Source organism: Mesoplodon bidens, assembly GCF_964165515.1.
Source record: "Mesoplodon bidens genome assembly, chromosome: 3".
In the NCBI taxonomy this organism is placed as follows: domain Eukaryota; kingdom Metazoa; phylum Chordata; class Mammalia; order Artiodactyla; family Ziphiidae; genus Mesoplodon; species Mesoplodon bidens.
Window position 1 is genome coordinate 29,590,728 of NC_138178.1, and position 20,729 is coordinate 29,611,456.

Genomic DNA, 20,729 nt, shown 5'->3' on the forward strand with positions numbered 1-20,729 from the left:
ACCAGAGGGGAACAGAACGAGACCCCCTGAGCGCAGCACACTCTGTGCTCCCCGTGTGCATCCCTTACAGCCAGCCAAGGACATGGCGCAGATGACGAGACTGAGGCCAAGCTAGTGCCCTGTTTAAGGTCAGGCAGCTGGCAAGTGGCAGCGTGAGATTTGACCCCAGCTGTGCAGACACCAGCCCGTGCCCTGGCACTCTGGTTGAACCTCTGCTCAGGGAGGTTGGTGCCATCCCAGGGCCCGAGGGCGAGACCATGTTTTGTTAGGAGAGCGGCCATCACCTCTGCTCATGACCCTTCTCTCGTTGCTGCCGTCTCCCAGGACGCAGGAAGCCAGCAGATCGGGTTCTTGCTTGGAAGCTGTGGAGTGACTGTAGCCTTGACGAGCGACGCTTGCCACAAAGGGCTGCCGAAGAGCCCGACGGGGGAGATCCCACAGTTCAAAGGTGAGCCTCAGTGCCGGGCGGGGAGGATGTGCTCCGAGGCATCTGTGCCAACACACCGTCCACACACGAGGTTTCAGATAGCACCCCACGTGCTCTCAGCCTGCACGTGATGTGCTGTAACTGCAGGAGGCTTACAGCACCTTAGCCATGGCCTTAGACTTGATGGAAACACCAGAGATTTGGTCTGGCTTGTGGTGTTGTGAAGCGTGCCACCAACGGGAAGATGGTGTCACACCTGTCTTCTGGGGGATGTTTGCCTGAAAGGAATTTGTTTGCCTGAAAGGAATTTGTCCTTTATTTCCAAGGTTGGCCAAAGCTATTATGGTTTGTCACAGAGTCAAAACATCTCTCTAAACCTCCTCGAGATTGGTTCCCGCACATTAAGGACGCAAATAATGACACTGCGTATATCGAGGTGAGTTGCTGGGTCTGGATGAGGTTGGGGAACTGAGTGACACGCACTGCAACCCTTACACAGCTCAGGGTCAGAGGTGGATGTGGGCCCAGAGCTCTACCCTCGGCACCTTCTCATTGCAGTACAAGACGTGCAAGGATGGGAGCGTGCTTGGGGTGACCGTGACGAGGATCGCGCTTCTGACCCACTGTCAGGCCCTCACACAGGCGTGTGGCTACACAGAAGGTATGGGCAAACCATTCCTGGGGGACCCTGACCCCAGACCCCAGCCCTGTGAGATGAGTGTTGTTCCCACTAGTCACTCGGAGAGTCGTGCGGCTCCACCGAAGGTCTGTGTGTTGGATTGTTTAGTTGGCGTCTTAGTCTGCTCTGGCAGCCAAAACAGACACCACAGACTGGGGCTTAAACAACAGATGTTGACGTCTCACAGTCTGGAGGCTGAAGTCTGAAATCCGGTGCCAGAGGGTTGGTTCCTGGGAGACCCCCTTCCAGGCCTGCAGACACACCTTCTGGCTGTGTCTTCATACGGCCTCTCCTCTGTGTGCAGAGGGAGCTCTGGTGTGTCTTCCTCTTCTTATAAGGACACCGTTCCTATTGGATCAGGCCCCACCCTATGACTTCATCTAACTTTAATTATCTCCTTAGAGCTCCATCTCCAGGCACATTTATACTTGGTGTTAGGGCTTCAACATAGGAATTTGAGAGAAAACAGTCTAGGCCATAACAGATAGTTGACACCATTGACGTGTATTCATTCCTGGCTGCACAGTAGAACCTCTTTGGGAGCTTTAAAAAAAGTGCCCATGCTACAGTGTACCCCACTTCCCGCAACTGACTTGGATTCGGGGGCTGCGTTTCACAGTCAAAGAGTTGGTTTCCACGATGTGCTTTCTTTGCCCTGTTTGGGGTCATCCTGGAGGCACAGAGTTAGGGTCACTGGAGGTAACCATGTTGGCAGCGCTGACGGGCTCATGGTAGGAAGGATCAGACCCCATATACCCACAGCTCCCTCCGCTGGAGTGTCTGCCATCAGGTCCCCGCACTGGCCATGTCGCAGGCACCCGTCACACTAGAGTCTCTTCCCAGTACCCAAGCGTCTGTCACGAGCCATGGATGAGACAGTTTTCTCTTTTTGCTGTTCTCATTTGCTTTCTCTCTCTCCCCATCCTTCTGGCAGTCTCCCTTTTTAAGAACAGTTCACTTGTCTCATGGAGATGTTCCACTGATGTTTGGTCCCTGGACAAGTTTCCCAGACATTTTCACACGTGGAGACACATTGCCTCTAATGATCACCACCCTGTTTGTCACTGTTTTCAGTTTTAGTTCTGGTTTTTCTCACAACCTCATGACCCGTATTCCTTACCCTAATTTCCTAAAGGTCCAGGGCCATCACTCTTGCAGGGATTGGGGAAGGTAGATACATACTTGCTTCCTGATTCTCCACTTTTAAAATCTTGCATAAGATAGAATACAAGCTGTGTATTTTGAATGTCCCTTTTTGAAAGGGGGTGAGGCACTCGGTACTGAAGTGTTGGTGAGCATTCTAGTGGCAGGTTTGCTGGAAATTGCCTCCTCCTGCAAGTACACAGCATTTCCCTCTCTTGGGAGAACATGTGATGGAAATGAAAAGAATCTTTTAAGAAAGAAAAAGGCAGGGAGAGGGAAAACAAATACTGGGTTGGCCAAATAGTTCATTAAAACCCAAACGAACTTTTTGGCCAACCCAGTATATAAAAGGAGAAGGAATAAGGCGTTTTAAGTGATGCTGTGAAGAGCTCTTGCTGTTAAGTTGTGTGTCCGAATACTCATCTAGAAACACTTTCCAGGCAGGCCAGCATTTTAAATGTGTCTGATTGGAGGCTGCGGCATTTCTGTAAAGACCGTGAAATTATGTTTTTCTAAGACCCATTACTTCCCACTGATGTGATATTGGATTTCTTTTGTCCTTTGGCCTGTGACCGTCTTTCATTAAAATCTTTGACTCTTTATTTTATAGCTGAAACAATTGTGAATGTGTTGGATTTCAAGAAAGACGTTGGGCTTTGGCACGGAATCCTAACAGTAAGTGAGACGCCCCTTGCTCTGCAGTGTCCTGTTTAACTTTGAATGTGCTCAGTGTTGGGATTAGAATGATGATCTATGTACACAGCGGCTTGGGTAAGCCCCTTCCTCCCACATTATAAAGAAAAGTTACCATTTTTAGAAGTCTTAAGTTAATGTAACTTCCAGGAGCTCAGCAAACCAGTGGGTCAGTAGCTGCTTGCCTGCATCGTGGGCCCACGCTCTGAGGCTGCAGCTGTGAGAGAGAGCAGCCTTTTTAGGCTCAGGGAAGTTCAGGATCTTTCTTCCCACGGTTGGCATTTCAGATTGTGCAGAAACGTTGATGTCTTGCATTTGGGTCACTTTGTCCATACATCTGATTTGGCTACAAAATTCTTTTTATCTTTCTGTGAATCATTGTTTAATGAACGTTTCGGGAATTATGCTGCAGGGGGAGAAGTACTTTGAGATTTCCCCTTGGCCAAAAATTCAACACGAGTTGCAGAGAATGTATGTCTCATTTTTGTTAGTGCCACTTGAGAAGTGATGACCATTCAAAGCCGTAGGCACTTTTAATAGAGGGATAACCTTATTATTAAGATATGCTCAGCACTTAAGAAATATGTGTAGCATCACTGCTTCGAATCTCCCTATGTCTGTTTCATATGTGATGATTTCCACTCACCCGTTTTTCTTTTTAAGTTTCTTATGCTGAAACTTTATATCTTTTCAGAAGCAAAAAACTCTAGTAGTTTTACATGAGTGATAGGAACATAACTATAAAAAGAGGGATTTGTTGTTTCTTGATAAACCAGAATTTATGCAGACATCATATAGACAAAGGTTTGGGGCTCCGGCCCAGCCAGCTTCCTTCTGTTACCGTCCGGACATTAGTCGGTGCGACAGAAACACAGCCCCACACACGCATTCCCCATGGCCTGCTGGTGTCATGGGAAGAGCACAGCCTCAGAGAACCCAGGTTGGACGTTGGTCCTTCCTTCTGTAGCTTGTGACTCTGGGCACGTCACCTGCTCCTGTGCCCAAGAATTGTCTGTTGCCTGAGTCACTCTGCACCTCGGTTTTCCTATCTGTCCAATGGGAATGTTGACCGTATGAGAACCATGTGGCTTAATGTTCAGTGAGTGCCTGGCCCATCTACTTGCTTGATGACCGTTGCCATCAGAGTTCTCTCGTGACAGTCTTGCTTTCAAGAGCTCTGTGATAGATCTTGTTGACGTGGTCACCGCCTGCTTATTGATGCTCTGGATTACTGCCTCCGGAATTGGTGGTTTCCAAGTCTGTCTCTGGCTGCCATCTTCTAGAGTGAGACAGGTCTCTGGCTAGGCAGCACGCACTCTTCCAAGGCATCTTATCTTCTTTATGGTGAAAGATGCTCCCACCCCCAGTATGGAATGGGGAGCAAGCGCGAGGTGAGGGAGGTGGATGCTAGCGGTGAGCAGGCTCACCCTTGTGGGGGAGGGTGCACGTGGTCATCTTCCTGCAGAGCTTCTGAGCTAGACCAGTGCTCTGCCGAGTGTCCGTGCCCTCTCTCTCCACCTCCACCCACAGCGGGGGCCGAGCCAACCGGGGGGATCTTGTCCAGTGCTCCCCATGTTGTGGTCCCTTCCTGCCAGGTCTGTGCGTGCAGCCACTCAGGTGTATGAGTCCTAGCTGCAATGTGTGAGGACTGACCATTTACTTAAAAAGTTAGTTTTTGTCATCCATTTTAAAGAAAGAAACCTTTTACAGGTCCTGGTCTACATGAGCCAGGCTAGATGGAAGATTGAGGGCGTTAAGACAACTTTCCACTGCTCCTTGGATTTAAGTGTAACATTTAATAAAGGAAATTAACTTTGTGAATAAAAATGAGTAGAATACACCAGAGAGAATTAAGCGTCAAGACTGAAAGGCCAATAAAAAAATGATCGTTCAACTTAAGTTTTTATAAGAAAAGGATTTGGACTTAGATTTTTTTTATATCTTTATTGGAGTATAATTGCTTTACAATGGTGTGTTAGTTTCTGCTGTGTAACAGAGTGAATCAGCTATACATATATATACATCCCCATATCTCCTCCCTCTTGCATCTCCCTCCCACCCTCCCTATCCCACCCCTCTGGGTGGACACAAAGCACCAAGCTGATCTCCCTGTGCTATGCGGCTGCTTCCCACTAGCTGGCTGTTTTACATTTGGTAGTGTGTATATGTCCATGCCACTCTCTCACTTCGTCCCAGCTCACCCTTCCCCCTCCCCGTGTCCTCAAGTCCATTCTCTATGTCTGCATCTTTATTCCTGTCCTGCCCCTAGGTTCTTCAGAACCTTTTTTTTTTTTTAGATTCCATATATATGTGTTAGCATACGGTATTTGTTTTTCTCTTTCTGACTTACTTCACTCTGTATGACAGTGTCTAGGTCCGTCTACCTCACTACAAATAACTCAATTTCGTTTCTTTTTATGGCTGAGTAATATTCCATTGTATATATGTGCCACATCTCTTTATCCATTCATCTGTTGATGGACACTTAGGTTGCTTCCATTGGACTTAGATTCTTGAGTTGTATCAGTAGAAGCAGGAGTCGGGAGGACTAGACAAGCTTTGAGAAGTCGCCTCCACTCCCACAGCCTCTTAAAGGATCATCCCCAGTGAGATGCCCATGTGGTCCCCACCCCCCCGCCAGGGAGCCCCTGGCTGCAGGGTGAGTCCCACATGGAGCCCTCCCCTACTCACTGCCCAGTGTCGTGCTTTCAGAGCGTCATGAACATGATGCACGTGATCAGCATCCCGTACTCGCTGATGAAGGTGAACCCGCTGTCCTGGATTCAGAAGGTCTGCCAGTACAAAGGTGCGTTGCGGAGGCTGCCCCTTTAATGTCACGCCATCCTGCGGCACAGGCGGTGACTCACTTCCCCCCTGCTTCTCCTTCAGCAAAAGTGGCCTGTGTCAAATCCAGGGACATGCACTGGGCATTGGTGGCACACAGGGACCAGAGAGACATCAACCTCTCCTCTCTCCGGATGCTGATAGTGGCCGACGGCGCAAATCCCTGTAAGTGAAGGCACCAGGCAGTCAGGAGGGGGCCTCAGTCTCCAGGTTTCATTCTCTGGGGTTTGATTTTTCCCTTTTCTAGTCTTTACCTTAGTGAAGAAGTGGTCTTAAGATAATAGCCAAACAGTATTACTCAGCATAGCCTATGGGCACCAGGACCTGAAGGTCCAGACACAGCCCTGGGGTTGAGTCCTAGCCCTTCCACTTCCTGATTCTGAAGAGAACATAACTTACTTGTTAAAATTCTTCTCCTTTTTTTAGCTGCAAGATGGTACCCAGTCATCAGATTTTATGAGAATTAAATGAAGCAGTCCCTGTGTACAGTTCCTTGGGATATAATAAGTGCTCAAGAAATATTAACTATTATTATTTTATGGTCCATAGTAGTTTTATTGATCAGGAAATTTGATTTGTCATTTTTAATGGAATTTTATTATCAAATCCTGTAGCAGAAATTACCTAGGTAAAATAAATGAGCAGTTCCACAGAATACTGTTAATATATCTTGAGAAATATTTCAGTCAGTTGAAACAAAAACCCATCTAGCTTGTTTTTTATGAGAAGAGTATATAAGTGAGAAGCAAAGTGAATGAAGTGAATTGAATGAACAATGTATGTTTCTGACCACATTTGTAAACTCTGCAGCATATATATTTGTAAATTAAAGCAGTATATACTTTCTTAAAGAACATCTGATATGCAAAAGTGGACTTGGAAACAGATGATTTTGTATTAGTTTTATAAATGATTCTTCCATTTACAAAGTAACTCCATAAATTGTGGGCTGTTTAGTACACAATTGATTTTGCCCATAACTCTTCAGAGTAATATGTCTTACAGGAAGCAAGGTAAACTTGTATTAGGAGCTAGTTTAGCTGATAGGTTCCTAGTAATTATACCTTGATCTCATCACTCATATTAATATAGAGAAATGTTTTCTTCATTTAGTTGGGTTTAGATTTACTCATTTCTTGGAACATGCATGTTGAAAATGGTAGAACGTGTCTCAGGAAAGTTATTAAAGTTAAGTTCTTCAGTCAGCAAAAAGGTTTTAAGTGTAGAAGTTGCATTTTTTAAATTCTTGAGTTCTTTGTTTGAGAATAATATTGTCTTTCATTGTAACACAAGTAGTAAGTTGTATATTAAATGAAGTATTTTTCCATGCTGCCTAACTCCACATGTGCCTAAATCCTAACTTCAAAAGCATTTTATATTATGGGATACTTTTAATTGTCCACATTGCTTCGCCTGTCTGATTATCATCCCCCCTTTCCCTCTAGGGTCTATTTCTTCCTGTGACGCGTTTCTCAACGTCTTCCAAAGTAAAGGTCTACGCCAGGAGGTCATCTGTCCGTGCGCCAGCTCACCAGAGGCTCTCACCGTGGCCATCAGGAGGTACTGCTGTGTTAACTCAAGTGGGCAGCCTGGGGAGGGGTCTCATTCAGCAGCTAACAGAGACCCGGAGCCATCGCAGTTCATCTTAGTGTGAGAATAAAAACAGGACCCAGATTTTCCAGACGAGGTTTTATTCTTGTGTATTCTAGAATGGATTCTCTTAAATAGTCTAGATTTGTTAGTTAGAAACTCACTTTTCACTCTGGAGGTTCGCTGTAATTCCCGAGTGAGTGGAAGTCTGTCCATAGGCACGTTGAGCAGTGAAGCTTGTCCTGGCAGGTTATGCACATTTTCATTTGCTTGTATTAGGCTCAGGTTTAACTTGAGGATAGAACAGACTAAATGTTGGATGAAACGAAATTTTTGTGGCCACCCCTGTGCCCTTGGACATGCGGGTTTTATGTCATCTTCATTTTCTGCAATACTGCACATACTGCACTTTAAAAACTGGTTTTCTGAGCTTTTGAGCAGCTCAGCAGCACATCAGAGGGCTCTGGGGCCTGGAATCTCCCGCTGTGTGGGGCTGGGCTTCTGGAGCTCTTGCTAAGGCCAGCAAGCACAGTGAGTGTGCTTGGTCCTAGGTCACTCCTGCATCACTGCCTGCTTCAGAGCCATTGGGGCCTGTCAGGGACAGGCCGTGGTTACGGCTCATAAGAGCTCACCCTGCCCAGGGTGAGAAGGGCCAGAGCGGCCTGTCTGACCGTCAGCAGCCACACTAATATGAGAAAGGAGGGTTTGCATCACCCAGACGTTTGCAGCCTATACGTGACTAATTCGCCAACATCTTTGGGTTCTGTCTCTATGTTTTATTTCGTGTCACGCCAGTGTGCTCTGTTGTAGCAGTGGATGACAGAGCTTTCGGTGCACAAAGTGCATGAGTTCTGCTCTTCTTACTGAAAGGTTGGGATTTGCAAAAATATTCATGAAAAGATTGCCCTTAAAAGAGACACCTTCTGATGCTTTTAGGAGTTTGTTAATGTGAAATTAACCAGGCCGCCTAACAGGTTGAGAAATTGAAAATCATTAAAGTATCAGAAGGAACTTTTTAAAAATAAATTTATTTATTTATTTATTTATTTATTTTTGGCTGTGTTGGGTCTTCGTTGTTGTGCGCAGACTTTCTCTAGTTGCGGCAAGCAGGGGCTACTCTTCGGTGCAGTGCGCAGGCTTCTCATCGCGGTGGCTTCTTTTGTTGCGAAGCATGGGCTCTAGGCACGAGGGCTTCGGTAGTTTTGGCACGTGGGCTTGGTAGTTGTGGCACGCAGGCTCAGTAATTGTGGCTCGCGGGCTCTAGAGCACAGGCTCAGTAGTTGTGGTGCACGGACTTAGTTGCTCCACAGCATGTGGGATCTTCCTGGGCCAGGGCCCAAACCTGTGTCCCCTGCATTGGCAGGTGGATTCTTAACCACTGTGCCACCAGGGAAGCCCTCAGAAGCAACTACTAATTTTGAGTGAACCAGAAATTAAAAGTCTGTAACGTAATTTAAATTGATGAGGAAATATGGCACCATTAACCAGAATCCAGTCTTCATTTTTTCAAGGATGGCATTGTCGTCCCCAAAAGAGAAGGTTTGCAACAAATAATCTTCTGACATTTATGTCCGACCTTGGAGTACAAAACACATCAGGATTGCAGTAGCAGATTTGCCATCACGTTGTCCTGCAGAAATCAGTATTCAAGTATGTGTCTAATTTGACTCTAAGGGGACTCAGCCTCCGGAAGCCTGTTGGGGCCAGGAGTCCCAGTTTGAGCCCCGCCTGCTGGTGGCTGGCCACATGATCCTGGACACATTCCTTCTCTCCAGGGCCTCCGTTTCCTCCACCAAGAAACAAGGGGCTTGGACTCAGTAATCTCTCAATTTCCTTCTACCTGTAAATTTTTAAGATTCCACAGTTCTGTGAAATAGTACCATTGCCACAGATGATTCACAGAATGAATGATTCATTCATGTAGACTTGTTATGATCAAATGATTTGCTCTTTTGCTTTTCCTAAAAGTGTATTCTCTGTGCCTTTAAGATATGTTGTATAGATTATGCCAGAGTTGATTGGCAGAGGTGAAGGAATGAGCAAAGGAGTTTTTTTTGAAGATGACATGAAAAAAAATGATATTTAATTTGTTCAAATTCAGATTTTTGTTGTTTGATTTACATTCTTATAAGGTTCATAAGAACATACTCAATAGAGCTGACCATAACCTGCTATTCCATAGAACTGTAGTTCCCAGCCAAGGCAATTTAGAAGTGCTGGCAAGACCTCATTTTAACACAGCCTCCTGACTGACGTCTGAGAATGTCATTAGAATGAAATGCCGCTTATTTAAATTAAAAAGTAGGTCTTGAGAATTGGCATTTCTTACAGCTTTAGACCAAAAAAAAAAAAAATGATGTTTATAGGCGCTGCCTCACATCTGACTCATATCTACCTGATATAAGTGCAGTCCACGCTGTTAACAGTCTATACAAAAAGCTTTCAAACTTGTAAAAGCTATCTTCATATGGGAGTAACCATTTATAACATTGTATCAGTTATATTTTCCTAATAAGTTTTTTAACCTTTAAAAAACTTTAAGTTATTTTTTAGGGACAAGGATACTCATAGCAAGGACAAGTGAAGAAAAAGTAGGCTTCTTAGTTTCAAACGGTGGACAAGTGAATTATTGTTTTTACAGAAAAAAAAAAGGATCTTTTAAACCTTCTTCATGATCTTCCTGTTGTATCTGCCGTTACTCAGTTTGTCAGGTTATGTGCCATTATCAGGAAGCCAATACTGTCAGCTCATCAGCATCAAATAAGTTAATAAATAGTTTGAGATCTCCATCAGTTTATGGAATGTTATCCCTGCCCTTCAGTAATAAATGATGTGCATGAATTGAATGAGACCCAACATCAGGTCTTATTTTCTTCAAATAAATTTTCTTCTTTAAGAGGACTTTATCTGTGGGCCAAAGTAATGAATGGAATTTTTATTGTCTAGTGGTAGAGCTCTTATTTTCAGAGAAAAAGGTAAGACGCATATACTGCACTTACATGTAGTCAGCCTAGAGCTTTAGTGCTAGAAGGATGTTCATCTGGTTTCATTTTATACATGAAGAAAAAGAGGTGCTTTTCTAGTCTGATAAATAGTTCCAAACAGACAAAATATAGACAATAGGAGATTCAGAGCTTTGGAAATTTGTGGTTTATATAAACAGGGTATTGTAAGTTTCAGTAGAAAGCTCTCCAGAAAGCAAGGTAAACCTGAGGTCTTCAGCCTATTCTCAGACCAGCACATGTGCCTCTGCTATGTGGATCAGTAGGCAGGAAGAAGCAAAGGATTTTTAATTGTTTCTCTAAACATGTTTAAAAATCTTTTATAAAAATCTTTCTTTGAAAAGATTAAAAGTTTCTTAGCAAAACTAGGCAAATTAGCCAGGCAATAAACCCATACACCTTTTGTCAGTTAATCTATGACAAAGGAGGCAAGAATATACAATGGAGAAAAGACAGTCTCTTCAGTAAGTGGTGCTGGGAAAACTGGACAGCTACATGTAAAAGAATGAAATTAGAACATTCTCTAACACCATATACAAAAATAAACTCAAAATGGATCAAAGACCTAAATGTAAGACCAGATACTATAAAACTCCTAGAGGAAAACATGGGCAGAACATTCTTTGATATAAATTGCAGCAATATCTTTTTGGATCCATCTCCTAGAGTAGTGGAAATAGAAACAAAAATAAGCAAATGGGACCTAATTAAACTTAAAAGCTTTGGCACAGCAAAGGAAGCCATAAACAAGACAAAAAGACAACCTACTGACTGGGAGAAAATGTTTGCAAATGATGCAACTGACAAGAGATTAATTTCCAAAATAAACAAACAGCTCATACAGCTCAATATCAAAAAAATGAACAACCTAATCAAAAAATAGGTAGAAGACCTAAATAGACACTTCTCCAAAGAAGGCATACAGATGGCCAACAGGCACGTGAAAAGATGCTCAACATCGCTAATTATCAGAGAAATGCAAACCAAAACTACAATGAAGTATCACCTCATACTGGTCAGAATGGCCATCATCAAAAAGTCTACAAATAATAAATGCTGGAGAGGGTGTGGAGAAAAGGGAACCCTCCTACACTGTTGGTGGGAATGTAAATTGGTGCAGCCACTATGGAGAACAGTATGGAGGTTCCTTAAGAAACTAAAAATAGAATTAATCCCACTCCTGGACATATATCTGGAAAAGACAAAAACTCTAACTTGAAAAGATTCATGCACCCCAATGTTCATTGCAGCACTATTTATAATAACCAAGACATGAAAGCAACCTAAGTGTCCACTGACAGATGAATGGATAAAGAAGATGTGGTACATATATACACAGTGAAATACTACTCGGCCATAAAAAAAGAATGAAGTAATGCCATTTGCAGCAACACGGATGGACCTAGAGATTATCATACTAAGTGAAGTAAGTCAGAGAAAGACAAACACCATATGATATCACTTAAATGTGGAATCTTAAAAAATGCTAAAAATGAACGTATTTAAACACAGAAACAGACTCAGACATAGAAAACAAACTTACTGTTACCAAAGGGTAAGGGGGTGGGGGAGGGATAAATCAGGATTTGGGGATTAACAGATACGCTCTACTATACGTAAAATAAATAGCAAAACCTACTGTATAGCACAGGGAACTGTATTCAGTATCTTGTAATAACCTAAAATGGAAAAGAACCTGAAAAAGAATAGGGGTGGGTGTGGGTGTGTGTGGGGGTGTGTGGGGGTGTGTGTGTGTTTATATCTCTGAATCACTTTGCTATACACTAGAAACTAACACAATATTGTAAATCAACTATACTTCAATAAAAAAGAGAAAAATATCCAGATTTCTAAAGCAGAGATATTGAGTTGTGATCACTCACTTCATAAAAAGGATTATTCCTTTTGGGGAGACATACCAGCATTCTTTCCAACTTTGTTTCTTTTTAATTTGAAGGTCCAGTTGGCTTTATTAAGCAATTCATGAATTGGGCTGCATCCCATTTAGCAAGTGGAAAGACGCTCCTAGGGGTTGTACAAAATGGAAGGTTTCTATAGGCAGGAGGTGGGTAGGGTAAGAAGGTATTAGCCAAAGAATTGTTTCAGTGTGGTATGTTTCATTCCTTTCTCCTTATTCTCCTGTCTGTTACAGGTTTTTGGTTTGTGGGTGCCATGAGGTTCATATATTTCAACCTGTGTATATATGCGTCTGTTTTAAGTTAATGGTCACTTAAGTTTGAGCACATTCTAAAAGCACTCCATTTTTACTCCCCCCCCCATTTTGTTTTTGATGTCATATTTTACATTTTTTTAATTTTGTGTGTTGCTTAACTATTTATTGTGGATATAGATGATTTTACTACTTTTGTCTTTGAATCTTCCTACTAGCTTCACAGGTGGTTGATCCATTACCTTTACTGTATGTTTGCCTTTACCAATGAGATTTTTCCTTTCATAATTTGTTGTTTCTAGTTATGGCCTAGAAACCATAAACCGTTTCTTGTAAGAATAGTTTAGTGGCGATGAACTCCTGTAACTTTGCTTGTCTGTAAAATTCTTCTCTCTCCTTCAAGTCTGAATAAGAACTTTGTGGGTACAGTCTTCTTGGTTCTGAGTGTTTCCTTTTAGCACTCTGAATATATCTTGCCAGACCCCTGGGCTGCAGAGTTTCTGCTGACAAGTCAGCTGATAGTCTATATTGGTTCCCGTGCATGTAAATAGTTGCTTTTCTCTTTCTGATTTTAAGATTCTCTCTTTGTCTTTAACCTTTGCCATTTTAATTATAGTGTGTCTTGGTGTGGGTCTCTTTGAATTCATCTTGACACCCTCTGTGCTTCCTGGACTAGGATGTCTGTTTCCTTTCCCAAATTAGGGAAGTTCTCGTCCATTATTTCTTCAGCTAGGTTTTCTGTCTCTTCTCCTTCTGGGACCCCATAGTGTGAATGTTCATGCGCTTGATGTTGTCCCAGAGGCCCCTTAAACCATCTTCATGTTTTTTCTTTCTTTTTCCTTTTTGCTGTTCCTTTCGGATGATTTCTACTACCCAGTTTTCCAGATGACTGATCCATTCCGCATCCTCTGATCTGCTTTTGAGTCCCTCTACTGTTGTTTTGATTTCTGTTATTTTTCAGTTCTGTTTGGTTCTTTTTATATTTTCTGGGTCCTTATTGAAATTCCCACTGAGTTCCTCCATTCTTCTCCTGAGTTCAGTGAGCATCTTCTTGACCATTCGTTTGAGCTCTGTCTGGTAAATTGCTTACCTCTGCTTCATGTAGTTCTTTTTCTGAGGTTTTGTCTTGTTCTTTTGTGGCTTTGGCCAGGCGTTGTCGTGTCCTAGAGGTGCCCTTTGGTTCTGGAGACCTGGCGCCTGCAGGCGGCACAGATCTGCCTGGAGTGCCTCAGGAAGTGGTACTTCACTTCGTTGCAGTAAAATGAACAGAGCATCACTGATGACTGGCCCAAAACAGCCGGAGAGTTCCCACATGCAGAGATTCTCACGGTGGCTAATACTCCATTGTGCTACCCACCAATCCATTTTGGGTTTTGATGTGACTTGAAATGACAAACTTCATGCTCACCATATCCAATAGGAAAAAGGTCCTAGGAGCAGAGTTCAGGGTGCATTTCAAGACCGGCAAGTGCTTGCCAAGTGTTCGCCGTGGTGTTGTTTACCTTGAGTTTGTCCAGAACTGTGTACATTTGAAAGAGTGCTTTTCAGTCTTCTCATCTTGATTTTCACAACCACCTTATCTGATAGAAAAGGCAGATTGTAGACTTACTTTCTAATGGACCAGTTAGCCTCTGAGACACTGTTTCTTCACCTGTAAACGAGGCCGTGGATATCTGTGCCTCCTACCTGTGTCTGACACACCAGGCCCTGGTGCCCACACCCATGTCTGCTCCAGGCTGTGTGTAACCACTGTCCCTCTTGCTACTCCCACCCCCCACCCCCCCAAGGCTTCACATCTGTTCACTGTCCCTGAGAAGTTCAGGTTAGACCCAGGGGCATGCAAAGACCGAGGGCTGGTCTTCATCTCTTAGATCTTGGCCACTGTTTGTGGACTCAGTTCTCCTTTCACGTGGGGAGGAGAGTGGGGGACAGAGTGGTCACGATTTTTAGTTTAAGCATCCACCCCCGTGATCATCCTCTCTTACTTACCATTCAGGGAAGCCATGTGTAAACATACCCCACACCTCCCGCCGGCCTCCAGCCTCCTTGTTCTCACATCCCATCCGATTCACCAGGGAACATCCAAGCCCACCTGTTTCTCCTGCCTTCTCACCGGGGTTCCCAGCCTTCTGCCTGCTCTCCTTCCTGACCAGAGCCTGCAGGAGCCACAAGGCCATGCAGTCTGGCCACACCCCCTCTTGGCCCCTTCTCCCACTGCCCCATCCTCCCTCCCCACAACGAGACCTCCTGGTCTCTGCTGCCCGCTCTACCTGGTGTGCCCCCATGGTAGCATGGCCAGAGCTCTGTCTTTGCTCACCTTGGCGAGGCCTGCTCTGACCAGCTCCCCACCCCGCAGAGTGAACGCACCCCTCCCATGCTTGTGTGACTCATTGTGATGCCCTCTCTCAGCATTTGCCACTTTCTCATGCGCTGTGTGATTTACTGGTGTATTATTTATTCTCTGTCTCTGTCTGGTTAATAGTTGGTGCTTAGTATATATTTTCTTAATAGATGAATGAAAGAAAAATTTTAAATATGTAAAGTGAGAAGTAAAAGTCCCTTGCCAGACACTTACGATGACCCTTCGTAATTTACCAGCAGCAAGTGCTGTGAAGAGTTGAGCCTTTTCCTGCATGTCTGTGTACAGGATGTGCACACCCACCTAAGCAGGAAAATGCTACCTTGCAGTTTTACCTGAGAGTAGTCATGTGGGGTTTTGTTTGCTTTCATTTTACTTGATGATCTAGGTGCAGCTAACAGCCTAGAGTTATGGTATCATAATCTGGTCTCCTGAGAAAACAGCACCAGCAGAAAGCTGTGTCCTTACCCTCCACGGCCCCCATGAGGCTGGTCATGAGAAAGGCTGAGATGAGGGAGGAATGGGGGAGGGGGGAAAAGGGGTGGGAGAAAGGAGGAGGAAATGGAGGGGAGAGGAGGAGGGAGAGAGATGGGGAGAAGGCGTGGACGCAGGTGGGGTCTGGGGCAGCAGTCTGAGGCTGTCAGGGTGATGTTCTACTGGCAGGGAAAGAAGGGGCTTCATCCGTTCCACAGGAGCAGGCTCTGGACCCCAGAGTTTGTGCAGGAAACTTGCTTCTGCTCAGGCTCCCTGGAGCCATGTGTGGGCTTTATATGCTGTATGCACAGCCGTGGAGAGTCAGGAGTTGAGTGGAACACAGACATAAATAAACATAGGAGGACATGGGTTCTGCCACCTCACTTTCTGCACTGAGCACATACGGTACAATCTCCCCCGGCCCGCGTGCACAGCTCTCAGGCTCCAGTCATCTGGCTTCCACAGCCCCTCCCCAGAGCTGCCCGCCCTGGTTGGCTGGGGTGTCTTCTCAGACCACCAGTTTTGTGACTGGCGTCTCTCAGGTTCCTGAGTAAACCAAGGGACAGGGGTGAAAAGATGAAAAAAAGGTACAATTTTAGTCTTCTAAGTAGAAATAGGCATAACGGTGTGATCAAAATTTAAATAGCCCCCTGGTTGCTTCTTATTTCATGTTCCGTTCCCTCGCCTTGATCATGTTTCTCAGTCTCACTGAGATGGTTGTCATCTTTTTATCTCATTATTATGCACGTGCTGCATGTTGGAGCTACTGAGTGCTGGTTGTGCAGAGCATGGCCTCTGCACCCGGCTGTCGCTCTCAGGCTCTGCGTGGAGGTGAAGCAGGTGACAGGGGCTCTGTTTCAGGGGTGAATATCTTTAGGAGAGAAACACATGCTAGACTCCTGTTTAGAACCTGTTTCTTTCATTGTCCTTGTTTCTTACATGCTTACATCATTTTCAAGCAAACTTGATGAAAACACTCACACTTACATTTTTGTGAACCTCCTCCTCTGCGGGCTGTTCTCTGTGACCTGTGAATAGAGGGCAAATTCCCCATTCCTGGTGTTCATATACACGACTGTGTCCACAGAAAGGTTGGAAAAAGTCTTGCTTTTGGAAAATGAGCCTGTGTGTTTACACCCATTTTGTAATACTTTGTGCTTATTTTCTTCCTAAAACTTGAAGTGAACTTACCACACATAAGAAGTCAGAGGCCAGGTTATTAAGTAAAAATAGCTTTGATCCATTCTATTCAAGCCGTTTTGACTGGGGGTCCAGGAGGCCTAGTCATTGCTTCTGTGGATTTTGATGTGAGGACAAAATGGACGCTTTCGTAAATGTTATAAAGTCAGCATGGGAAGCATTGCAGTCCTCACTTTGTCTACTACTCAAAGGATGATCTTTAAAGGAAAAAGGAAAAAAAAACAAAAAATGAGTGGTTGGCTGCCACGTCACCCTATTTTGTGGCTGATCCCTTCACTCAAATGGGATTGGGGGCTGATGTTTTCTTCCTGTGCACTATCATCTGAGCGTTTGTGTCCTGTGCTTGAATAACCTTCCCAGGACAGCTTGTTTTGCCCTGCGTCGAAGAAGAGATTGAACTTGCGGTAAGGAGCTGGGAGCAGATGATTGCCTGCTCGGCTTTTATCCACTTAAGTAGAAAATGACACTCAGTTGTTGCCTATGGTCCTCAGTGAAGAAAAATTGCAGATGCATCTCCACTGCTCAGATTTACAGGGCCTTGGCCCTTCTGAACATGTATCACACGTATCACTCTGTGATTCTCTTGTGTTATAATGTTTGTAAATCTGCAAGCTGAATTGTTACAAGAGAGCTGCATAGGCAGTCGGTGGGTTTGCGTGGAAGCCCGCAGTGCTGTGCAAGGCCAGCCTTCTCGAGCTGGTCCTGCCAGAGTGGACGCCGGGCCTGGTGGGTTGGTGCCTGTGGCCATGGCCATTAAGTGTCTTGATGTCGCTCTTCTTGAAGACAACAGAACACCTCTCACCTACATGAAAGGGAATGTGGAAGGCTCTGGGGTGCATAGAGACCATGGTCATCTTAGGCCTCCTGCTTGAAAATGGGCAGGACGTGCAGGGACCCTGGATAGCTGGCAACAGGAGCCCGGCCGAGGTCTGGGCCCCCAGGTGTGCTGCCCAGGCTGTGTCTGACACCAAGACTTGCCCCGTCAGCGTTCCCCTCAGGAAAGATGCTCCCCAGGAGGAAACAAAGGTCAGCCCAGGAAATGAGTGGGGTTTATGCAGGATGTTTGAGTCAGAGAACTTGATGGAACAAGGACAGGAGACATGCCTGTCTTCACACGTGTGCATCTTGGTGAGTGTCTGTCGCCATGCATGTCTGAGTGCACGTGTGTCTGTCTTCATGCATATGTCTTGTGTGTCTGAATTTACGTGTGTTTGTCTTCCTGTGTGCCCTTGTTCACGCGTATCTAAAGTGTCCTCCTGCACACGTGTCCACCGGGAGATGACAAGAAGCCATGCTGCTCTCTGAAGTCTGTTCTGACTTCCTGTGGGAGGCTTATTTTTACCCAGGTATTTAATCTGCTTCCATCTTTTTAAAATTGTCATCGTCCAGGTAAATGTTTTGTATTTTCTTTTTCTCTGAAGATTAGTTGTAGAATAAAAACTATTGGAGACATATGGATTCGTGATGCCTAAACTCATCAGTAGAATTATAAAACTGGGGGGTTTCTCCTTGGTCACTGTCTGATTATGTCTCTGTCTCTAGAATATAGATGAAAGAGTCCATTTTTTTAAATCTACATTGTGATAATGTTGATTGAACTAAAATAAAACTTCATGTAGCCCTTTCAACTGCAAGGTATTATTTCAATACCTTGACACTTTGGTGATAAAAAAGGTAATAATTATATAACACAGTAATTAAAACAGTAATTCCAAAGAATGGTGAAGATACCCCCTTGCCACCATAAATATTTTCCACTTTGAAAACAGCTAACCCAGAAGTTAGAAAGCTGGGCAAAAACCATGCATGGGCAAAGACACCAAACATGGCACTGTACTCAGCATATAGCACCCATCTGACACTGAAGTTTGATGGTTTCTGACAGGGGCAAACCAACCAGTGATCCAGAGTGAAAAAACAGTTAACACAGCCTATGAATTGAAGTGGGGTTTTCAAAAATGTTTTTGACTGCCCAGAAAAGTCAGAATTTGGAGATCCATAATCTTATTTTTAAAACACAAGAAGATAAAAATATGTTGTTTGTCATTTTATCTAAAAATTTAGATAAAATTTTAAAACTTCTCTAACACAAAATAGTTTGGAGATGATAACCATCTAAATTAAATTACTTAATGAAGTAGCAGTAAAGAGCAGAGTAACAGTGTTATCTTGTCCTGACCACGTGTGTTTGAGTCTGTTCTGCTGTGTTTGGTGTTGGACTGAATTGCGCACAGAAGTTTGCTTTGGTGGAGACTGAGATGCACAGAGAGTGGACTCTGGGAAGCAGCCTCCCGGACTTGCAGGCTGTTTCCCTGCTGGTTCTGACTGATTGCCCTCTGACGTGGAAAAGTAACCAGGACAGATGGAAAACACAGCTTGTAAACAATTTGTATGGTGTGATCCCTTTTCTGGCTGGGAGAAAATTAAGCCTCTTTAAATAATATATTTAGCAGGAAGAAAATCTGATAACTGCATACTTACTGGGTAGGTGAGGATGTGATACAGGGAAAATGTTCCTTTCTATGTTATATAGCTCTTAAAATGGGTTGATTTTTTTTAATGCTTTCATCAGAGAAAAGGGAGAACATTACGTTAAAATAACTCATAACCTGGGGAGTACTGTGTTTCAACCTTGTATCTTTGTTGTCCTGCCTGTCCGAGGGCCTGGAGGATGGCAGTGACACTAAAGAGGTGTAGTTACCCTGTTGAATCCTGGCAGCGGAAATACTCGTAACCCTTGTTGCTGACTTGACCCCACTTACTTGGCATCGATGCACATTTGAGTCTGGCCAGCTGTTTGCAAACTGCTGATGTGTTCATTGCGTGTATAGGAGCTCTTTCTTCAGGCATTGGCAGAAGCATGATCAGCTCAAGGCACATCGAGCGTGTTACAGAGGCTGGAAATGGCATGACAAGTGGACAGTGGGTACAAACTGCCCAACTGAAGGCCATCCCCGTCAGCTCGTTCTTTGTGAGGCTGAGCGCTGAGCTGACTCCCCTCTTCCTTGGCTGCAGCTTGGTCTTTTCCCCTTTAGCCGCCACGGCAGTGTCGGCCGTTCCTAGCTGTGTGCTTTCTCAGAGTGTGAAGACCAGTTCTGCATAGTCCTGAGATTGCCGGGATGATTCCTCCTGTAATTCGTGTTCTCTGTGAGACACAAGCACACCGTTCACCTTGGAATTGAACCTGAAAGTTGACACATGGGTCTGTGGCTCTCTTGGCCATTATTTAATCTACTGTTTTTGATCATGAAAGTGGATGTTCTGAAATTCCTAGGAATTTTGCTTGTTGGGATTGGTTTTTCCTCCCTCACCTAGTTTATCTCCTCGGACTTTTTATTTCCTAGGAAGGTGTTAATGGAGAAAAAGATCATCTGACTTGGTTAATAACCCTGGAAATACAAATTGAAACAACAATGAGGAATGCATTTTGCTCACCATATTGGGAACAGTTATAAGGTTGGTGATCAGTGTCGGCACGAGTGTGTGGAAACGGGTAAGGCTGAGGGCAGCTTAGCACTGAGGTGGAAGGCACGGGTATTCTGAAGCCATTCTGAGCATGCTGCCTGGCCAGCCCCACCGCTGTTGCCTTGGCGATGCCCTTCCTGCCTGTGAGTGGGGGACAGTTGTGTCTGTCCCACAGGGTCGCTGTAAAGAGATCAGTTAACACTCGTAACACTCGTAAATGTCCACGGCGCAATAGACATGTCTAGTAAGTGAAAAAGTAATGATACTCATCCACTCTTAGTGGGATTGCAAAATGACCTAGTCTTTTGGGAAGGTACTTAGGCTTTATTAAAATTTTAAATATATATGCTCTTTAATTCCTCCATCCCCTTTCTAGATATGTATCTTACAGAAATTATTTCCAAATGCATACAAATTAAATGAAATAAAATAAACATATATTCATATTACTGAACACCATCTAATAATTAAAACAAGTCAATTCATTGATGTGTCCAGTACGCATACTATATATGTTCACATGCACACACTCCTGTGGGAAGATCTGCAAGGTATTTGGTGACAAAAGCAAGTTGCAGAAGAATGTGCATGTTGTGGTTCTGCTTCTCTATGGATGTAAATACATTTGTGTATGCACGTATTTTATAGGTAAATGGGTATTAAAGAGGCTGGAACTTCATATT

At 44.2% G+C, this 20,729-nt stretch overlaps 1 protein-coding gene across 4 annotated transcripts in view; it reads left to right on the top strand.

Moving 5' to 3' along the window:
* Nucleotides 1–20,729, top strand: part of DIP2C (disco interacting protein 2 homolog C) — a 359,289-nt gene that overhangs the window by 255,731 nt on the left and 82,829 nt on the right. For all 4 annotated transcript variants that reach the window (XM_081228458.1, XM_081228459.1, XM_081228460.1 and 1 more), the window contains 7 exons: nt 325–448; nt 754–863; nt 986–1,088; nt 2,860–2,924; nt 5,655–5,748; nt 5,832–5,951; nt 7,232–7,346. In XM_081228458.1, the coding sequence (XP_081084584.1) occupies nt 325–448; nt 754–863; nt 986–1,088; nt 2,860–2,924; nt 5,655–5,748; nt 5,832–5,951; nt 7,232–7,346 (731 nt within the window). The remainder of the gene's footprint in view (nt 1–324; nt 449–753; nt 864–985; nt 1,089–2,859; nt 2,925–5,654; nt 5,749–5,831; nt 5,952–7,231; nt 7,347–20,729) is intronic.